We start from the raw sequence: 17,101 nt of genomic DNA, 5'->3' as shown, positions 1-17,101 counted from the left end.
TTTTGCATTTAGCATTTAGTGATCCTCAATTTTTGTAATAATTTTGTTTTAAGAAAGTTACGATAAATGAAGAGAAGGAGAAGAAATTATAATTATTGATTTTTTGCATATTCAATTTGATGTGTTTTTCTCATCACCAACTTTGAAATTCATTTGATAGCCATTTTGTGTGTTGTTAAATGTACAAAATTAATATAGATGCTGAAGATATGTTTAAGAGGGTCACCGATAGAATCTTTATTGAAAAATGTTTACTGATGAAGAGTTGTAGATATGAGGAATATGTAAGGCATTGGCAAAATATTTGCAATGCATTGTAAGCAATAGAGTTATATATACATGTAAATATACACCATATAACTTATTTGAGTGATTTTTTGTGCTATTATCTGTAAAAAAAAAGTTGTTTTTCTTGCTGACCTCCCTTTTTTGTCTTTTTTCTTAAAAACAACTTTCACATTTTATAACTATAATTATGTACTGTGTGTAGATCTGATGTTATTGCATACCATAAGATGATGAAATTATCATACATGTACATGTGAAAGTGCTATATCAATATAAAAAAATACAAATACAAATGTAGAAACAAAACTCAAAAAATGTTGATACAAATTTAACATTGTAAGGCAGCGAGAAATTCAAAGATTGAGTATATATTGATATTCCTTAACATGTAATTTGTTGACATATGGAGTGTTTTTTTCAAGTTAATTGTGAATTATTGGTTTGTAAGTCACATATATTCATGATATATGCGAATGATATAAAGTTTGTGTGATTTACAAACCAAAAATTCAAATAACTTTAAAAAATATCACTAAATTTCAGATACTCTACCAAAGGATTGTCAGGAGTATTATAACAATGGCCATACTCAGTCTGGGATATACGGCATATCGCCGTACAGAAAACGATGTCACGTGGTCTATGTATTTTGTGATATGGTGACGAATGGCGGAGGGTGGACGGTAAGTAACAAGAACAGCAACTGTGTATAATATTGTCCATGTATTTTGTGATATGGTGATGAATGGCGGAGGGTGGACGGTAGGTAACAAGAACAGTCGCTGTGTATAATAATCTGTGTATTTTATGATATGTTGACGTATGGCGGGGATGGAGAGTAAATTATAAGAATAGCCACTGTGTATATTTCCAATGGCGGAGAGTAACAGTTAGTAACAAAACATCCATTTTGTATAATTGCAATTGTTGGCTAATTTTATTCGATAAAGTGACAAATGGTAGAGAGTGATGATTAGTAAATTAAAAAGCTACCCTTCTATGTTGTGTATACTGTATATCTGAATATGTTGATAGAAAGCAAAAAAGCATAGCAGTTGTGCCATATGTTAACTTAGTATTATGTTCGGATGAGACTTTTCTCAACTGATTAGCTTATTCGTACTTTAAAGTCTAAACAATTCTATTACTTAGAAGTGTCACACATTTCTCTAGTTTAAAAAAACACGTGTTTATTGCAAACAAAAAAAAAAAACAAAAAGAAAACAAAAACAAAAAAGACACTTAATTCTCATTTCTTTAAAGTGGAGTGTGTGATATCTTTTTATTGTATCACTGTTATTATCTACTTATACCTTTTTATGAACTTAAGGCAATTCAAAGACGGAGGAGTGGATCAGTAAGTTTTGACAGGACATGGGTGGATTATAAGAGAGGTTTTGGGGAGGCAGAAACAGCATACTGGATCGGTTTGTAATTTCTTACTATCAGCATGTTACTTCAATTTCATTTTTACACATAATTTATAGGCAAAACACTTCTATGCTTTAAAATTGAAGGGCTTTTTACACATGAGAAAGGGAATATTAACAAGTAGGCTGATTCATATTGACCGAGATTACAATTTCAAGTTCATTCTTGCTCATTTCGGTATATACTGTATAAAGACGTCTGTGTATTTCTTTGATATTTTATTTTCTAGACATCCTTTTGTTGCATTTTTCTATATGGTTTACATGATTACTTTACTATAGACGTTTTCATTAATAGTTTTAGATCTATATTAACATTTTTGTTACTAATTTTTACCCAACATTTCTAATAAATGAATGAAGCAATAAAGGTTTGATCATATATAAGAAAATAAGTGTATGTACATTTTGAAGGCACAAAACAATGCAACAGATCTCTTTTTGACGGTATTTTTTTTTAATTTTAAGGCAGCATGTTTATTTGTTAATTCATTCCTTTTCTTCTTTTATCTTATTTCAGGAAATGACATCATATACCTGTTCAAGAAGGACATTAACCCTTACTTGTATGTTTCGATCACACTTAACAACGGTACGACTTATTATCAGATGTATGATAAGTTCTCTGTATCTGATGAGGCAGACAAGTACAGACTTACACTGGCAAGTCCTTCCCAGGGAACGTTAGGTAGTTATCATTTATATTATATATTTTAAAGATATCTACAAATTAAAATTCATATCACAATCAATAGGAGTATTCATTCGAACGGTCAACACACTGCTTAGAGATACATGATATCGGTCTTTCTTCTTGGCTGTAAAATGTGCAGCCATTTTTCGTCATGTAACACGTAAGATAATCGATTATATCTGTTAAAAATATTTTTACATAAACCATTTTGCAAAAAATTATCAGAAATACAATGAATTATTGAATTCTAAAATCATAACATATCTTTGGGTATATTGGACTGTTAATTTTAATTACTGGTATATGGGATATTGTTTTTAATCATAATCATACAAACTCTACCTGTTTAAAATAAATGGCCAAAGGGAAAAAAAATTAAATATGTATTAACTTCGGATCAGGCAATATACTCGAGCAATTAAAGCGCGGCTCTCAGTTCTTTCAATACTTTGATTTATTCTAATTTTACAAAAATCTGAGTAATACAACCTCTAACTTATTTATAGCCAAGCCTTACCTTTGTTGCCCGTATTCTACTGACATTAATATTATATTGTGTCAATGATCAAATTATTAGCTCACCTGAGCCGAAGGCTCAAGTGAGCTTTTCTGATCAAAATTTGTCCGTTGTCTGTCGTCGTTGTTGCGTTGTTGTCGTTGTTGTCGTAAACTTTTCACATTTTCATCTTCTTCTCAAGAACCACTGGGCCAATTTCAACCAAACTTGGCACAAAGTATCCTTGGGTGAAGGGGATTCAAATTGTTCAAATGAAGGGCCACGTCCTTTTCCAAGGGGAGATAATCATGAATTTGTTAAAAATTAATGGTATTTTTAAAAAATCTTCTTCTCCAGAACCGCTGGGCCAGGAAAGATGAAACTCATGTGGAAGCATCCTTAGGTAGTGTAGATTCAAGTTTGTTCAAATCATGACCCCCGGGGCAAGGGTGGGGCCAAAATGGCCGACCATAGTTTTACATAGGAATATATAGGAAAAATCTTTAAAAATCTTCTTCTCCAGAACCACTGGGCCAGGAAAGATGAAACTCATGTGGAATTATGATCAGGTAGTGTAGATTCAAGTTTGTTCAAATCATGACCCCCGGGGCAAGGGTGGGGCCAAAATGGCCGACCCAAGTTTTACATAGGAATATATAGGAAAAATCATTTAAAAATCTTCTTCTCCAGAACCACTGGGCCAGGAATGATGAATCTCATGTGGAATCATCCTCAGGTAGTGTAGATTTAAGTTTGTTCAAATCATGACCCCCGGGGCAAAGGTGGGGCCAAAATGGCCGACCAAAGTTTTACACAGGAATATATAGGAAAAATCTTTAAAAATCTTCTTGTCTAGAACCACTGGGCCAGGAAAGATAAAACTCATGTGGAATCATCCTCAGGTAGTGTAGATTTAAGTTTGTTCATATCATGACCCCCGGGGCAAAGGTGGGGCCTAAATGGCCGACCAAAGTTTAACATAGGAATATATAGGAAAAATCTTTAAAAATCTTCTTCTCCAGAACCACTGGGCCAAGAAAGATGAAACTCATGTGGAATCATCCTCAGGTATTGTAGATTCAAGTTTGTTCAAATCATGACCCCCGGGGCAAGGGTGGGGCCAAAATGACCGGCCCAAGTTTTGCATAGGAATATATAGGAAAAATCTTTAAAAATCTTCTTCTCCAGAACCACTGGGCCAGGAAAGATGAAACTCATGTGGAATCATCTTCAGGTAGTGTAGATTTAAGTTTGTTCAAATCATGACCCCCGGAGCAAGGGTTGGGCCAAAAATGGCCGACCCAAGTTTTACATAGGAATATATAGGAAATATCTTTAAAAATCCTTCTCAAGAACCACTGGGCCAGGAAAGATGAAACTCATGTGGAATCATCCTCAGGTAGTGTAGATTCAAGTTTGTTCCAATCATGACCCCCGGGGCTAGGTTTGGGGCCAAAATGGCCGACCCAAGTTTTACATAGGGATATATAGGGAAATCTTTTAAAATCTTCTTTTCAAGTACTTCAAAGCTATGATTAGTGATACAGTGCCCACTGTCCAATCCGACAACTGTACAATTCGGCACACTGGCACTTCCGACGTAAATCTTTATTCCCAAAAATATCTCTATATAACTTATATAGAAAAATACTTTTCAATCCGGCCACTGTACATTCCGAATTCCGACACCTCTTTGTAAACACAGCCTATTAATTGCATTGCAGTTTCACCTGTGTTATCCGACATAATTACACGGCTGGTTAAACCCCAGTTGTGAAACCTTTGTTTATACTATATGACACGTTGAGTATGATAATGAGGGGATTAGTTACGGCTGAACGAACGCAGTCACCTTACCTGTGCTAATAAGTGGCACACTAGATTGATATGTTTTGATACAGTTATGATGATCAGCTTGGGTTTAAATTACTTTTCAGTGATGTTATCGATAATTATGATAATTGTTTGCATTTTTTTCCAAGGTTAGATTTTAATTATTTAACTATTAGCTTGTGTGTGACAATTTGTTGGGACATTCAGATTGAAATGCATCAAAGTAACAGGACCATTGACTTGAGAATTGTCACAAACAGTATATGAAAAACATAACCATGTTAAAGAAACAAATAAAAGAAAACAATTTTTTTTAATATTCCGTACTATTTATCCGGGGGGGGGGATAAATTACGGAATAAAGTCAGGCATTTAGTCTACTTCCGTTTCCAAAATGGCGACCATCGAAGAAGGAATGTAAACATGTGCTGATTAAAGATGGCAATAACTATTAAAAATCAATTTTTATAAGTCATTTTATTAGAAAAATGTTATCACATTAAATTCATAAGTAAATTCAACAATTTAATTTAGGAGAATAGCCAGGTAAAGTGATCAGACGAAACGAAAGTGTAAGTTTGAAATTTGCTACGATGTATTGTCAATACATATAGCCCTATACATCTTTGTTTGGACTTGAAATGTGACAGAAATAGCCAACACTGAGTAATCCGACACACTGTTTAATCCGACATAAATTTAATTTCCCATGGCATGTCGGATAAGACAGGTTTCACTGTACTTATATAGAATCATCCTCAGGTAGTGTAGATTCTAGTTTGTTCAAATGATGAATGCCTGGAGGGGGGGGGGGACTAAATTCAAGCCCGATGTGCTCAGGTGAGCGCTGTGGCCCCTGGGCCTCTTGTTGAGAAATGTTGTATTGTTTTCCTCCATATTTTTGAAATATTTTTATATTTCACAGCAATCAATGACGGTGTATTTGCAAATAATTAATGAGTTTTAACGCCAACTATATTTGCAAAATAATGTCTACATGAAATATATGAAACCTAAACTTTTTTATTGATATTGCAAGAAGTAAGATTTTCTGACAAAAAATACAAATAATAAAATAAACTTTAATTCGAATTTCCTCTGCAGTACAATATATTGACTTGTTCCTGCACGTTTTTTTTTTTCAAATAATAAAATATTTATTTTTTAAATTGATATATAGTTATATCTTGGTCATTTTATCCAATAAGAGCAATTTTTAATATAACAAATTGAACATTATAAAATTTTGTTTTCGAAACTTCTACAAACTGAGAAAATATCACCCTTAAGTCTAATGATGACTGATTTTTTTCATACTAAGTGTTATTCCAGTATATATTCCAACTCCTTCCTGACATATGATACCACCTCTGTTGTTTTAAAAGTCTGTGTTTGCTGTGCTCTTTAATTGTATTCTTGTGAATGGAATTTCGAGTTTGAATACTACTTGTTGTTTTCACATATTTCAGTAAGTTAATCTTAAATTAATTTTAGGTGACAGGATGCTGAAGACTGAAGTACCGGATGCTAATTTGTACCGGATGTCCTTCAGTACCCCGGATCAGGATAACGACGGGACAACAGCGTACGACTGTGCCGCCACCTACCGAGCTGGGTGGTGGTTTAATTTTTGTCACCACGCCTTGCTCAATGGACTGTGGTCTCCTCAGTACTGGTATCAACCATGGTATCCCGCCATTCCTGAGGGAACGGAAGTGAAGGAGACACTAATGATGATAAAACCGCACTAACACTGAATCTCAATATTGAAACATGTACTGGTATCTACCCTGTAATTCAGTAATGTCTGATGGAGCTAACATGAAAAAGAATCAAAAACACGCCTCTCAATCTTTCATTATAAGAAGCCCCAAACTGACTGAATCGCATAGTCAATTTTGTTGTTATTTGTTCCCTTCCGGCTGAGCAGTCTGGGACTCTAGGTTGTCTCCGCTGTGTCCTTCCTCTGTCTTTTTTATTCATTTAGCTTTCTGTCTGTCTATCAGTTTTTTCCACTTGGTTTTGCACTTTCTCAAACGCCTCTAGAGAATGAGCTGATTTTTGTTTGCTAATTGATGTTTCAGATGAGGTTTTATTTAAGGGTTTTCCACATTCCTTTTTTCAAAACATTTACACATACAATATTGAGCTGATATTTGGTTTGTGACCTTTCTTTACGAGGTTATACGTAGATCAATTTTTAAATTTTTTAGGAATACTAGTAACCATATCTTCAAATTTTTACTGGACCCAGATTACACATTCCGGTAGAGTAATAACATTACAATGGCAATAATGTCAAAATGTTTGTTAAAATTACAGAACTCATTTGTCTCTCTCACTCCCTCATGGCACCTGATCCCAACTGTAATGTTTTGGGTTTCATTTTGATCTGCTTCTATTTTGTATTGTTTTATGGACTCCATTGTTGTATCTTGACCACATTTCAGTGCTTGTCTTGTAGATGACTACAATTTCTGATGTTTTAAAATACTCTTGCATGATGTCGTTTTCAATCATTTTTTCAAAACAAAGGGGAACCATTGAGTACTTAGCTTTTTTACTGTCTATTTTTCTTTAGATTTGTGTGAACTACCCCAAGATTGATGCTTATTAAATTTGCTATGTGTTTTAAGGTCAATCAAATATCATGAATGATGATGTGTTGAATTTCGGCAAACAGAACATTCGTTGTTTTAAATCTTTGTCGCCAGGGATGGTACCCATTTTTGAAGCCCATCATATCACTATTGTTCATTGAAATCCATAAATCCATCTGCTCATGTGTCTATAAAATAGGCATTGGTTGCTGTTAATTTCACAAATTTTAGTGAATATTTCTTTCGGATTCTTATCATTTTTTACATCAGCTTAAATGAAGCGTTAAATTTAACTCTAGTTACTGGTTCTTTTCCATTCATTTTTAATGCAGTGTCTCGATTAGCCCTTGATTTTCAGCTTCTTACAATGAAAGATTATATGAAGAGTGGACACATGAGCTGATTTCAATTCATTAAAGATTCAATCATGAGAGAAAGTCAAGCTTTATGTTATATAATATCTGTGTTGTATGTCATTGTCATTAGAGTTCATGACACTATTTGTTGAACAGTCCTCGTATAACCCAGGTCCCGTGTCGTAGAGGGAGCTGGCACGAAAAAAGATACCTTACTACTATATTGCCCTAATTAAGTGCCGTGTATAGGACAAAATGTGTAGCTTTCCAATGCAGATGGAGACATCTCCACATGAGTGAAATATTTTCGAGATGGACCTTAAACAACAAACAATAAATAAGTCTACATCAGCCTAAGAGTAGATTCTTACCACTGATATTTTGGAGGTTCATGTTTGCTCTGCTCCTATTTTGTATTGTTTTATGCACTTTTGATCTTGAATACTGTTCATTATTTCCATGTGTTTTATTAGACTGCTTGTAACAAAATAAGATGTGCAGGTGACTAATAACAAGGTATACAAATATGTAGACGCTCTTCATATCATGTACATGAACTTGTAATAACATACCATACTTAATGTAGGAAATAACTCATTTGTAAAGTTTTAATAGCGTACATTGATGCTATTTATTTTAACACAATTGTTTCAAAAATTTCTCCTTGTAGTTTTTAAGTAACACTTTTTAATAAACGCCTTACATCCAATATATCGTTGCGCAGTACTCCTGTACGTAGTTCAGCTCTTTTCTGCTGTTCATATTTACTTAACGATTAAATACAGAGATTGACATATCTTTTTTTATTCTTTATATTTCAGAATGAATGCATGGTTTCAGAAAAACATGAATGAAAAGATACATGTATTTTTTATTTCTTTAATTTTTTTTAATAAATTCAATTAGAAAAATGGAAAAAATGTTCCGTGAATATATCATTTTTTCCGCTGTATTCTATAAAATAATAAAAAAAAATCTATAGAGGCTGCTATTATCATGACTTGATGTCATCAACTCCAAAAGGAAAGGGCGAGAGATAAGTATTTTTTAAGAAAATCATTTTTTGGGTGAGGATATAACTTTCATGTATATTAATATTCTTAGTATGTAGATAAAAATAACAATAATGTGGGAGTATCCTGCAAATTTCTTTCCAATTCATACTCAGATTAGTATGTTTTTTTTAAACAGCGCTAGGATGTTGACCGACATTTTTTCTTACTAATTAATCGTAAGAGGGCATCAATAATCATACTTAATTGTCGACAGATTTTTCCGTTTTTTCCCGAATGTGCATGGAGCGTGCACACGGCGGGTGTGAACGGTCAGCATAGGGTGCTCTCTCCTTCATGGGACATGATCCGCTCTTAATGTGTAATGTTTAATGGATTTTTGTGGCTCAAATGCACACATTTCATAACAAAACAATACGTGATATCGTATTGGTGTACGTGTATTTACATAAAACAGATTCTTTTAGAAATTGACTTCATGAAATAAATATGGTAATTACGAGTTTTATAGTACTAAGTATGAATATATTCTCTTCGGAAAAATAGTCCTTCAATTATGTTTGTAGAGAAATAACATTATAATCTTAGCGTGTAAATGTCTAATTTTTGCTGATATATTTGAAAGTATATATAATTCTATATAGAGATATCAATTTCATAGTTAAGTTACATATGGTTCATGTACATAGAATCACACACATTTCATCTATAAATATGTATGTTCCCTCTGTAATTTTCCTATATCTACAACCTAGTTTTCCGAAGAAAAGGTAATCAAATTAATATATTGTACAATATACATACATGCATATTACAATGTAAAATTTAATGATATTTTCTCTACTTAAACACTTTTATTTTTATAGCATTCTTATAGTAATTCCGCTTCAGAGCTCGCAAGATGCTGTGTTTCAATGCTGCTGCTTTTGTTGTTTTGTTATCATCGTTCAAACTAGCGGAGTCGTCAGGTCAATTCTAAATTCTTGTTTTTTAAATTGTAATTTTCACCTCTAACACTTGTTATTTTTGTTTTTTAAATTGTCATTTCACCTTTAACAAGAAGTAACCCAATAACTCTTTCATTTAAGACCAGTCGTTTGCTCTATGTGATGGGCAAAAAAGGATTTATCCGGTGTACCAAAGAAACCCAGATTCAGATTTTATCTGCAAACTACGGACGGACAGACAAACACGTTTGTCCTACTGGTAAAATCAAAACTCGTACCTGTCATTCGAAGTGGTCCGAAATCAAGACAAAATGGAACTGCTATGGGTATACGACGTGCCATCTTCACGCCGCTGTTCAACACATTGGAGATCCGTGGGAATTACTCTTAATATCTGGAAGTCACATACCGATGTGTTAAGGATCCAAACTCTATTTCGCACGGTACTTTTTATTTTTGTAATTTCGATCTGAATCCCCGAAAATACCTTTCTTATACGGGTCCAATAAAAACTAATATTTTAAAATTTATGTTTCCTTCCTATAGATTTTTCTTCAAAGTAGAATGTTTCGTATATATTATGACAGGTTTACAATGTATTAGTGTGTGATAATAATGAGTTCATCTAGAAAAATATGTTACATGTCTTTTAAAGATCACCGTTTACGGTAGTTCTGTCGGTAAAGCGCTCGCTCCGTGATTGGGAGGTCGTGAGTTCGAATCTCGGCCGCAACTGACGTAGTCGATAAAAAAAATGGGTAGCAACTCTTCCTTCGCCATACTCGGCACTTTGAAGTGGAAGTTGCCGGTACTTCGGATGAGACCTTAAAACCGAGGCCCCGTGTCAGCTGCAGGCGTTCGCACGATAAAGATCCCCCACTGCTCAATGTCCCTGACTGCCGAGTAAAGGTCAATATTTGAAGCCCTTCACCAGCATACGGTGACGTCTCCAAATGAGGGAAACATTCTCGAGAGGAACATTAAACATTATACAATCGATCAATCTTTTAAAGCTCAACAGTTAATAACAAATACATGTACGTGTACAAGAGGAATTCATTGAGGCCCATTCAATTTTAATCATTTGATTCCTCAAAATGGTTTAAGAATATATTTTTTAAATATTTCCTTTTATATTTTAGGTAGAATTATTGCATTTAATGCATACGTTACCAAAACACTACACCTTAAAAAGGATACTCCGATTAACGTTGTCTACGATGGCGTATATATTAACCATGGGAACGATTACAACAAGCACACTGGTGTCTTCAAAGCGCCATCTGACGGACTGTACCTATTTTCTTGGTCAAGTTTTGTGGCCCCAGGAAAATCTTTTGTCGCGGAACTTCTTCTCAATGGACAAAGAAATGACGCAGAAACTGCAACAATGAAGGAAGCACAGTATATGAAAGTTGTTCAAATACATTTCCACTTGTTTTGAGAGCTGGGGATAAGGTTTATATTCGTACAACATATGCAGACTATCTGCACGCAACATGGTCCAGTTTTTCAGGATTGAAAGTATAAAGACAATATACAGGTTTACATCCGTGTATGATTAAATAAAGCAAATATAAATATTTAACTATTTTAATTAACAAAACAAGGAAAAAAGAATGTTGTCTCTATTGATCTTCTCAGCAAATACAATTTTTTCATTGAGTCAATGAGTGGATTGCTGACTGGCGTTTTTCATAGTAAGTGTTAGTTCATTATTTATTCACTTATTACAACGAATTTTCCCCTAATTTCCCGATTTTGACAAGGAGCACATTACGAGTGTGACCGGTCGGCAGGGGATGCTCACTCCTCCATGGTACCTGATCCTACCTCTGATGATTTTGAGGTCTGTGTTTGCCCTGCTCCTGTTTTGTATTTTTAGTGAACCTTTGATCTTGAATACTGTTCGTTAGTAAGACTGGAAATTACAATTATTAGTTGACAATACGTCGTCGATATATCTAAATGTCGATTTGAAGGCCACAGCGAATGTTTGTTTCTTTTTTACGCATAGGATTTTTCACAAATTCTGCTTCATAAAAATAATTTTTACCACTCAATGGTTCTGAATGCTGAATCTTGATTTAAAACTTTCCACCTGTATATGATGATGTCCCGTATAAGCAGAAAATTTTCGGAAGGGACACTGAACATGCATTGTTTAATTAAACAAACTTTGTATACCTGTGTCATAAACAATGACATATGATTTTTGCGTATGACCTTGACAAAAGCATTGCTAAACACTAAATATGCTAAAAGTGCTTTATCGTTTTTTTATCTAATAACATATAATTTACATATACTGCATATACGTTTATGTAAATTATGGTCCTTCGTCATATTCAGAAATGTTGCATTTTATGGAAAAAAAGAACAATATTCCAGCTCTATTCAAACAATACAAATACAGGACCAGAGCAAGCACGAACCCTTAAAGCATCAGAGGTTGGATCAGGTGTTACAGAGTGAGGATTCCCTGTCGACCGTTCACAACCGAGGTGTGCTCATTGTCATAATCGAGAAATAACGGAAAATCCTATCAACAATTCAATGTGTAATTAGCATGAAAAACGACAGTCAGCATTTATCTTGATGCTTAATGTATTTGCTGACAAGGTTACTGCACATATCCACCATAGAACATAAAAATGAAGACTTAACATGCGACTGTTAATATTTCTGTTTCGTCAACTCTTAAAAAAGAATAATTGTTTTCCCTTTAATATACAAAATATGTTGTTATAATGCAATGCTCAGTACTTCTTATTTAAAATCAATGATTTTTTAAATTCTTCTACTTAAATTAAATATTATTAATTTGCTTTGCTACATCTATTCTCAAAAATAACAAATATACTAGTAGTATTCTTTTAATGCGTTTTATTAAGTCTTAACTAACAATAAAATCTTAAAACTTTATAAATATTGGACAGTTAACACAATGTGTGCTAAGAGGTCCTTGTGATATTAGCTACATGTCCTTAGTCGGCAGCGTAAAAAATATCCTGTAAATATGAAAAACTTTTATTACATTCAAATTATAGCTAACATGTCTGCACAGTGCTCTTATTTCTATCAAGGATTAGGTATATACTTCTGCTTAACCAACTCACAAGGCATGACAACCTTTGATTGATCATGTTCCCTGTCTTGGATAATACTAGTAATCGAATAAAGATAGATTGTGGGTTGGTTAGTTAAGCATGGATGTTTAATGTAATGTTATATTGAACAGGATAAAGTCATGGCTGTTTTTTCCGTGAAGATTTTATATTTCAATGACAGTACCTACCCGGGGTACTGAGGTTCTAGGATACTGGACCTCAATTTATACGATTTATAAGCAAACAAAGTGCAAAATAAAACATATATTTTTAAGGAGTGTTTATGTTTCAGAAGACGTGAGATAATTATTTAATTTCTCAAACAATCACAGCGTAATATAATTTTATTCTAAGTAATGTAAAGACTGAAATACATTAACCATTTTCGATGTTACAATAACATTTCGTTATTATTTTTCAATTGGATCCAGTAAATGTGCATGCATGCGACATGATTCGCCCTACGTGTAGATTGAGTGTGTAAATTACGGCCTAACAGTTAGTATGACAAGGATATGGAGAAATCAATATCAAAGTTCATAAATCAATACAAAATATGAGCAGAGCAAACACGGATCTCCGAAACATCAGAGGTGGGATCAGGTGCCATGGAGGCGTCAGCATCCCCTGCTGACCGGTCATATCCGCCGTGTGTTCCTTGTCATGACCAGGAAATAACGAGAAAATTGTCAATTCAGTGTAAAAATAATGGACTTACAATTAGTATGAAAAACGTCAGTCAGAATTTGACTCAATGATATAGTCCCTGAAACGTTCTATTTTCCCACCTGAACGGTGAACGAACGCTGGCCGAACGTTGAAAGGAACGCAGAGCGAACGGTGGGTGAACGATGTGCGAACGCTAAACGCAACTTGGTGAACGATGTGTAAAGGTGAACGGTGAGTGAACGCAGAACGCGAACGGAGCGCGAACGCAAGTGCAAAGTAAACGGTGAACGAACAATGAACGCAAGATGAACGATTTATTCGGAATGCCTCCGATCTTTTCCTTGCATTGAGTTTATTCTATTATTCTATAATTCTAATTTCAGGTACTTAAGGTAAGGTTTGCGTTCACAGGGAGATAACTCTTGCGAATCACCAAAGCGTTTGAAACAGGCGAATTTAAACCAGCGATGCTAAGCATCTCGGTAACGAATTTCCTCTGTCATACATGATGTTGTTAGGACTAAAAACAAAGGACGTTTTCAGGAGAAAGTCTTATAACAAATCAGAGCTTAGGAATCTTAGAAACCTTTGAGATTAGCGTGATGCATGTGGATGAACCAATAAAGGAGGACTTGTTTATTTTCGATACGGAACGTGGCAACTTGCACGGCCTTCTGATCAGAAGAAAGTCATTGACGCATTGTGCTGTTGTGTGTTTCTTGCTTCACCACTACACTAAAATTTAAGTGAGAATGGGAAAGAAAAAAGAAAAGACCTGAGAGTATCCTGTAAAGTAATATGCTATATGCAGTCCGAACAGGGAAGAAAAGTCACGGTGCATTTGACCATGTCCAATGATGATGTTGACAGTTTGATTATTGATAGTATTTTCATCAGGTAATTATTTAACTATTCATTTTACTGAAAGTTATGAATGATCTACTGAATACGGATTTAAAAACGATGAATAAACGGTACAAGGATGTCAGGATGTGACTAATATACCAACATTGCCAAAAAATAAAAATGCATTCATTCAAGAAATTATAAAAAATAAAATCCTTGCTTTTTAGGCCTAATATTTGTAACATTACTGGAACAGGTATTCAATTGTTCAAGTTACCTTTTTAATGAGGTTTGATTTTAATTAATATCTCATTTTCTAATTAATAAAAAAAGAGATACAGATTGTGCATGACAAGAACATTAATTTTCTTGATCAAGCATATGCATTTCACTAATTCAATCTGTAAATTTTACAATAATTTCATATTGATTCTTCATTGATTATATTGGAAATTAATTCATTTCATTTTCATTGAGGGAATGAAACTCAGTTCAATTCCTAATGCAATTCCTTAAATGTTATTGTAAAAATGAACACATATGATTTCAGATGATGGGTCATTAATTGGAATAGATAAGAACCAAAAAAAGTACTTCAGTGTTTCCTTAAAAGATTTGTGCCATCAATCAAAGTAGAGGTCATCCCATATCAGCTCAAGAATATTAAAGAAAGTTGGATGGATCAAGCTAAGATGTTGAACCAGACATGGCAAAATCAATGGAGATTTGGAGAAGAACTTCTGACTTGTTATACCCAATGCATATTTTTATATGTCTATAGATTATAGAGGAAAATTTAATGTTTAACGACATCCTATCTAGTATATACCCGGTACATGCTGTTTTCCATATATTTAGAAAATATGTGTATGTGATGATTGCAGTGCACGCTCTGTTTGTCCATCTTTGAATTTGTTTTCAGTAAAATAAATGTGTACATCATATGTATTAATATGAAGGTTGCTTTTTTCTATACTTACATGTAACAAGTTTCTTAAAAGGGTTTGTAAAATTGCAAGGAAATTAATACATGAACAAAATTAAGATTTATATTTTTATTCATTAAATTTTGTTCTTACCAGGACCTAATATGCTCAAATAAGTATTTCTGAAAACTGATGAGATTTGTACATAAAGCTGCAGTGAACATGTATAATCATATCTACTGTAACAGTTTAAAACATGACACTTGGAAATTGTAACATTGTTAATTTAGTTGGAATGATAAGAACAGTTTAGTAATCTACTAAAATTAAAATCTTTCACAAATACATGTACATATAGTTTATTTTAAAATAGTTTACATTTATAATCTTTTAATTTTTTTCTGTATTTTGATTTTAAAAAGGAGAAAATTTTGTTATATTTAAATTATTATTTCATGGATATCAAGGAGATATATCCATCACTGTAGCATTGTTTCTTTTTCCCTGTTCTTGACAAATATTTATGACAGTGTTATGTCATTTTGCAGAATTTGCCTTTTCTCTGAAATCAGAAGTACTCATTAAAGTATGAATTGATGTCACTTAGAATTCATCTTTATTTTGTTCTGTCTGATATTTCAATTTAGATTCTCAGACTACCTAATCCAATGATTGAGCTAATGTCCATGAAGTGTAGAAATAGGCCATCTTTAAAAAATGTTTGGTTGTCGGCCTCTCCAGACCGACTGACTAAAATGACCAGACTGAAAACTTTTTTTCAATGCAGGGCAGTATTTTTTTTTCTTTTTATTCCGCTTATCCCCTTAAAAAAATGTTGAAGATTTTTTCACCTACCAACTCAATAATTTTACCCTGAGTCAAGAGAGGGCAAACAAGCATTACTTTAAAGATAGCATTTCTACTCTTTGAAGTAAAGAAATCATTTAATTATAAAAACAGCAGCTTCGTGGATGCAATGCTTACAACATTTCACTCAAAAAATGGCATACATGTATAATGACAGTCACCAGCCATAACTGAATAAAGATATTTTGCTACAAAGATGTATAGAAGTTACTACAAGTTGAAATAACTATTAATCAGCATGAGGTCAAATTCATAGGCTTTTAATTGGTTTAGTTGCAACATGTTCTGAAGCATGTTTATATACATATACATGTACTTCTAAAGGTGTTGCAGTATAATTCATGTACAATTTCATCAGAATATTCAGATGTAAAGATTGTCATAAATACTAGAGTTCTTCCATGGAATGAATTTTTAGACCATCATGTAGCACAGTAGGAGTTTTATTTTGAATATTTTTGGCCAATTTATGCCTAAAAACAATATCAAAAATATCATTTAGTCTTTAACATTCACCATGACAAGGTGATATCAATGTTGTCTTAAAAGTGTAGAAAAAGCCTGACTTTTATGTTCCGAACCCATAATATAGCCCCTGTTTCCATGGAAATAATATTGGGAACATACATATTTTTTTAGTTCAAATTAATGAAAATGATCAAATTAATAACTTAATGGATTTTGATGGAATCGGTAGATATGTAAAATGTTGATTTTTATATTTTCGTTGCCATGGCAACGGTTTCACTTTTTCAAGGAAAATTGAAAAATCTTCTTTTTTACCCAAATTTTCACATTTTTCATAACGGAAAATTAAAATTTTAAATAATAGAAGCATGAATTATTCTAATTCAGGTCATTTTAATTATAAAAGTTTGATAATTTATAAAATAAATCAATTTTTCAATGAAAATAATATTCAAGGTGAAATATGAAATACGTTAAATTTGGCATCTTTTACTAAAAAAATGGGACGGGCAATAACTTTGAAAATCATATTAAATGATGAAGCCAATTTCCCTGAAT

General features: G+C 33.3%; 1 protein-coding gene and 1 pseudogene across 1 annotated transcript; both read left to right on the top strand.

Annotated features, from left to right (window-relative positions):
* Positions 1-831: 831 nt before the first annotated feature.
* LOC134280764 (ficolin-1-like) lies at positions 832-6,492 on the top strand (the record flags this gene model as incomplete). Its single annotated transcript, XM_062763219.1, has 4 exons — positions 832-971; positions 1,619-1,715; positions 2,239-2,406; positions 6,236-6,492. Coding segments are annotated over 4 exons (662 nt in total), but the record flags the coding sequence as incomplete, so codon positions are not given.
* Positions 6,493-9,611: 3,119 nt separating this feature from the next.
* On the top strand, positions 9,612-11,187 carry LOC134280763 (uncharacterized; annotated as a pseudogene).
* Positions 11,188-17,101: the final 5,914 nt, after the last annotated feature.

The sequence above is a fragment of the Saccostrea cucullata genome, unplaced genomic scaffold (genome assembly GCF_032062105.1).
Source record: "Saccostrea cucullata isolate Sc308-1 unplaced genomic scaffold, CSIRO_AGI_Scuc_v1 ctg9695, whole genome shotgun sequence".
Lineage (NCBI taxonomy): Eukaryota > Metazoa > Mollusca > Bivalvia > Ostreida > Ostreidae > Saccostrea > Saccostrea cuccullata.
Note: the sequence above shows the minus strand (reverse complement) of the source record. Positions and strands in the feature narration are given on the sequence as shown.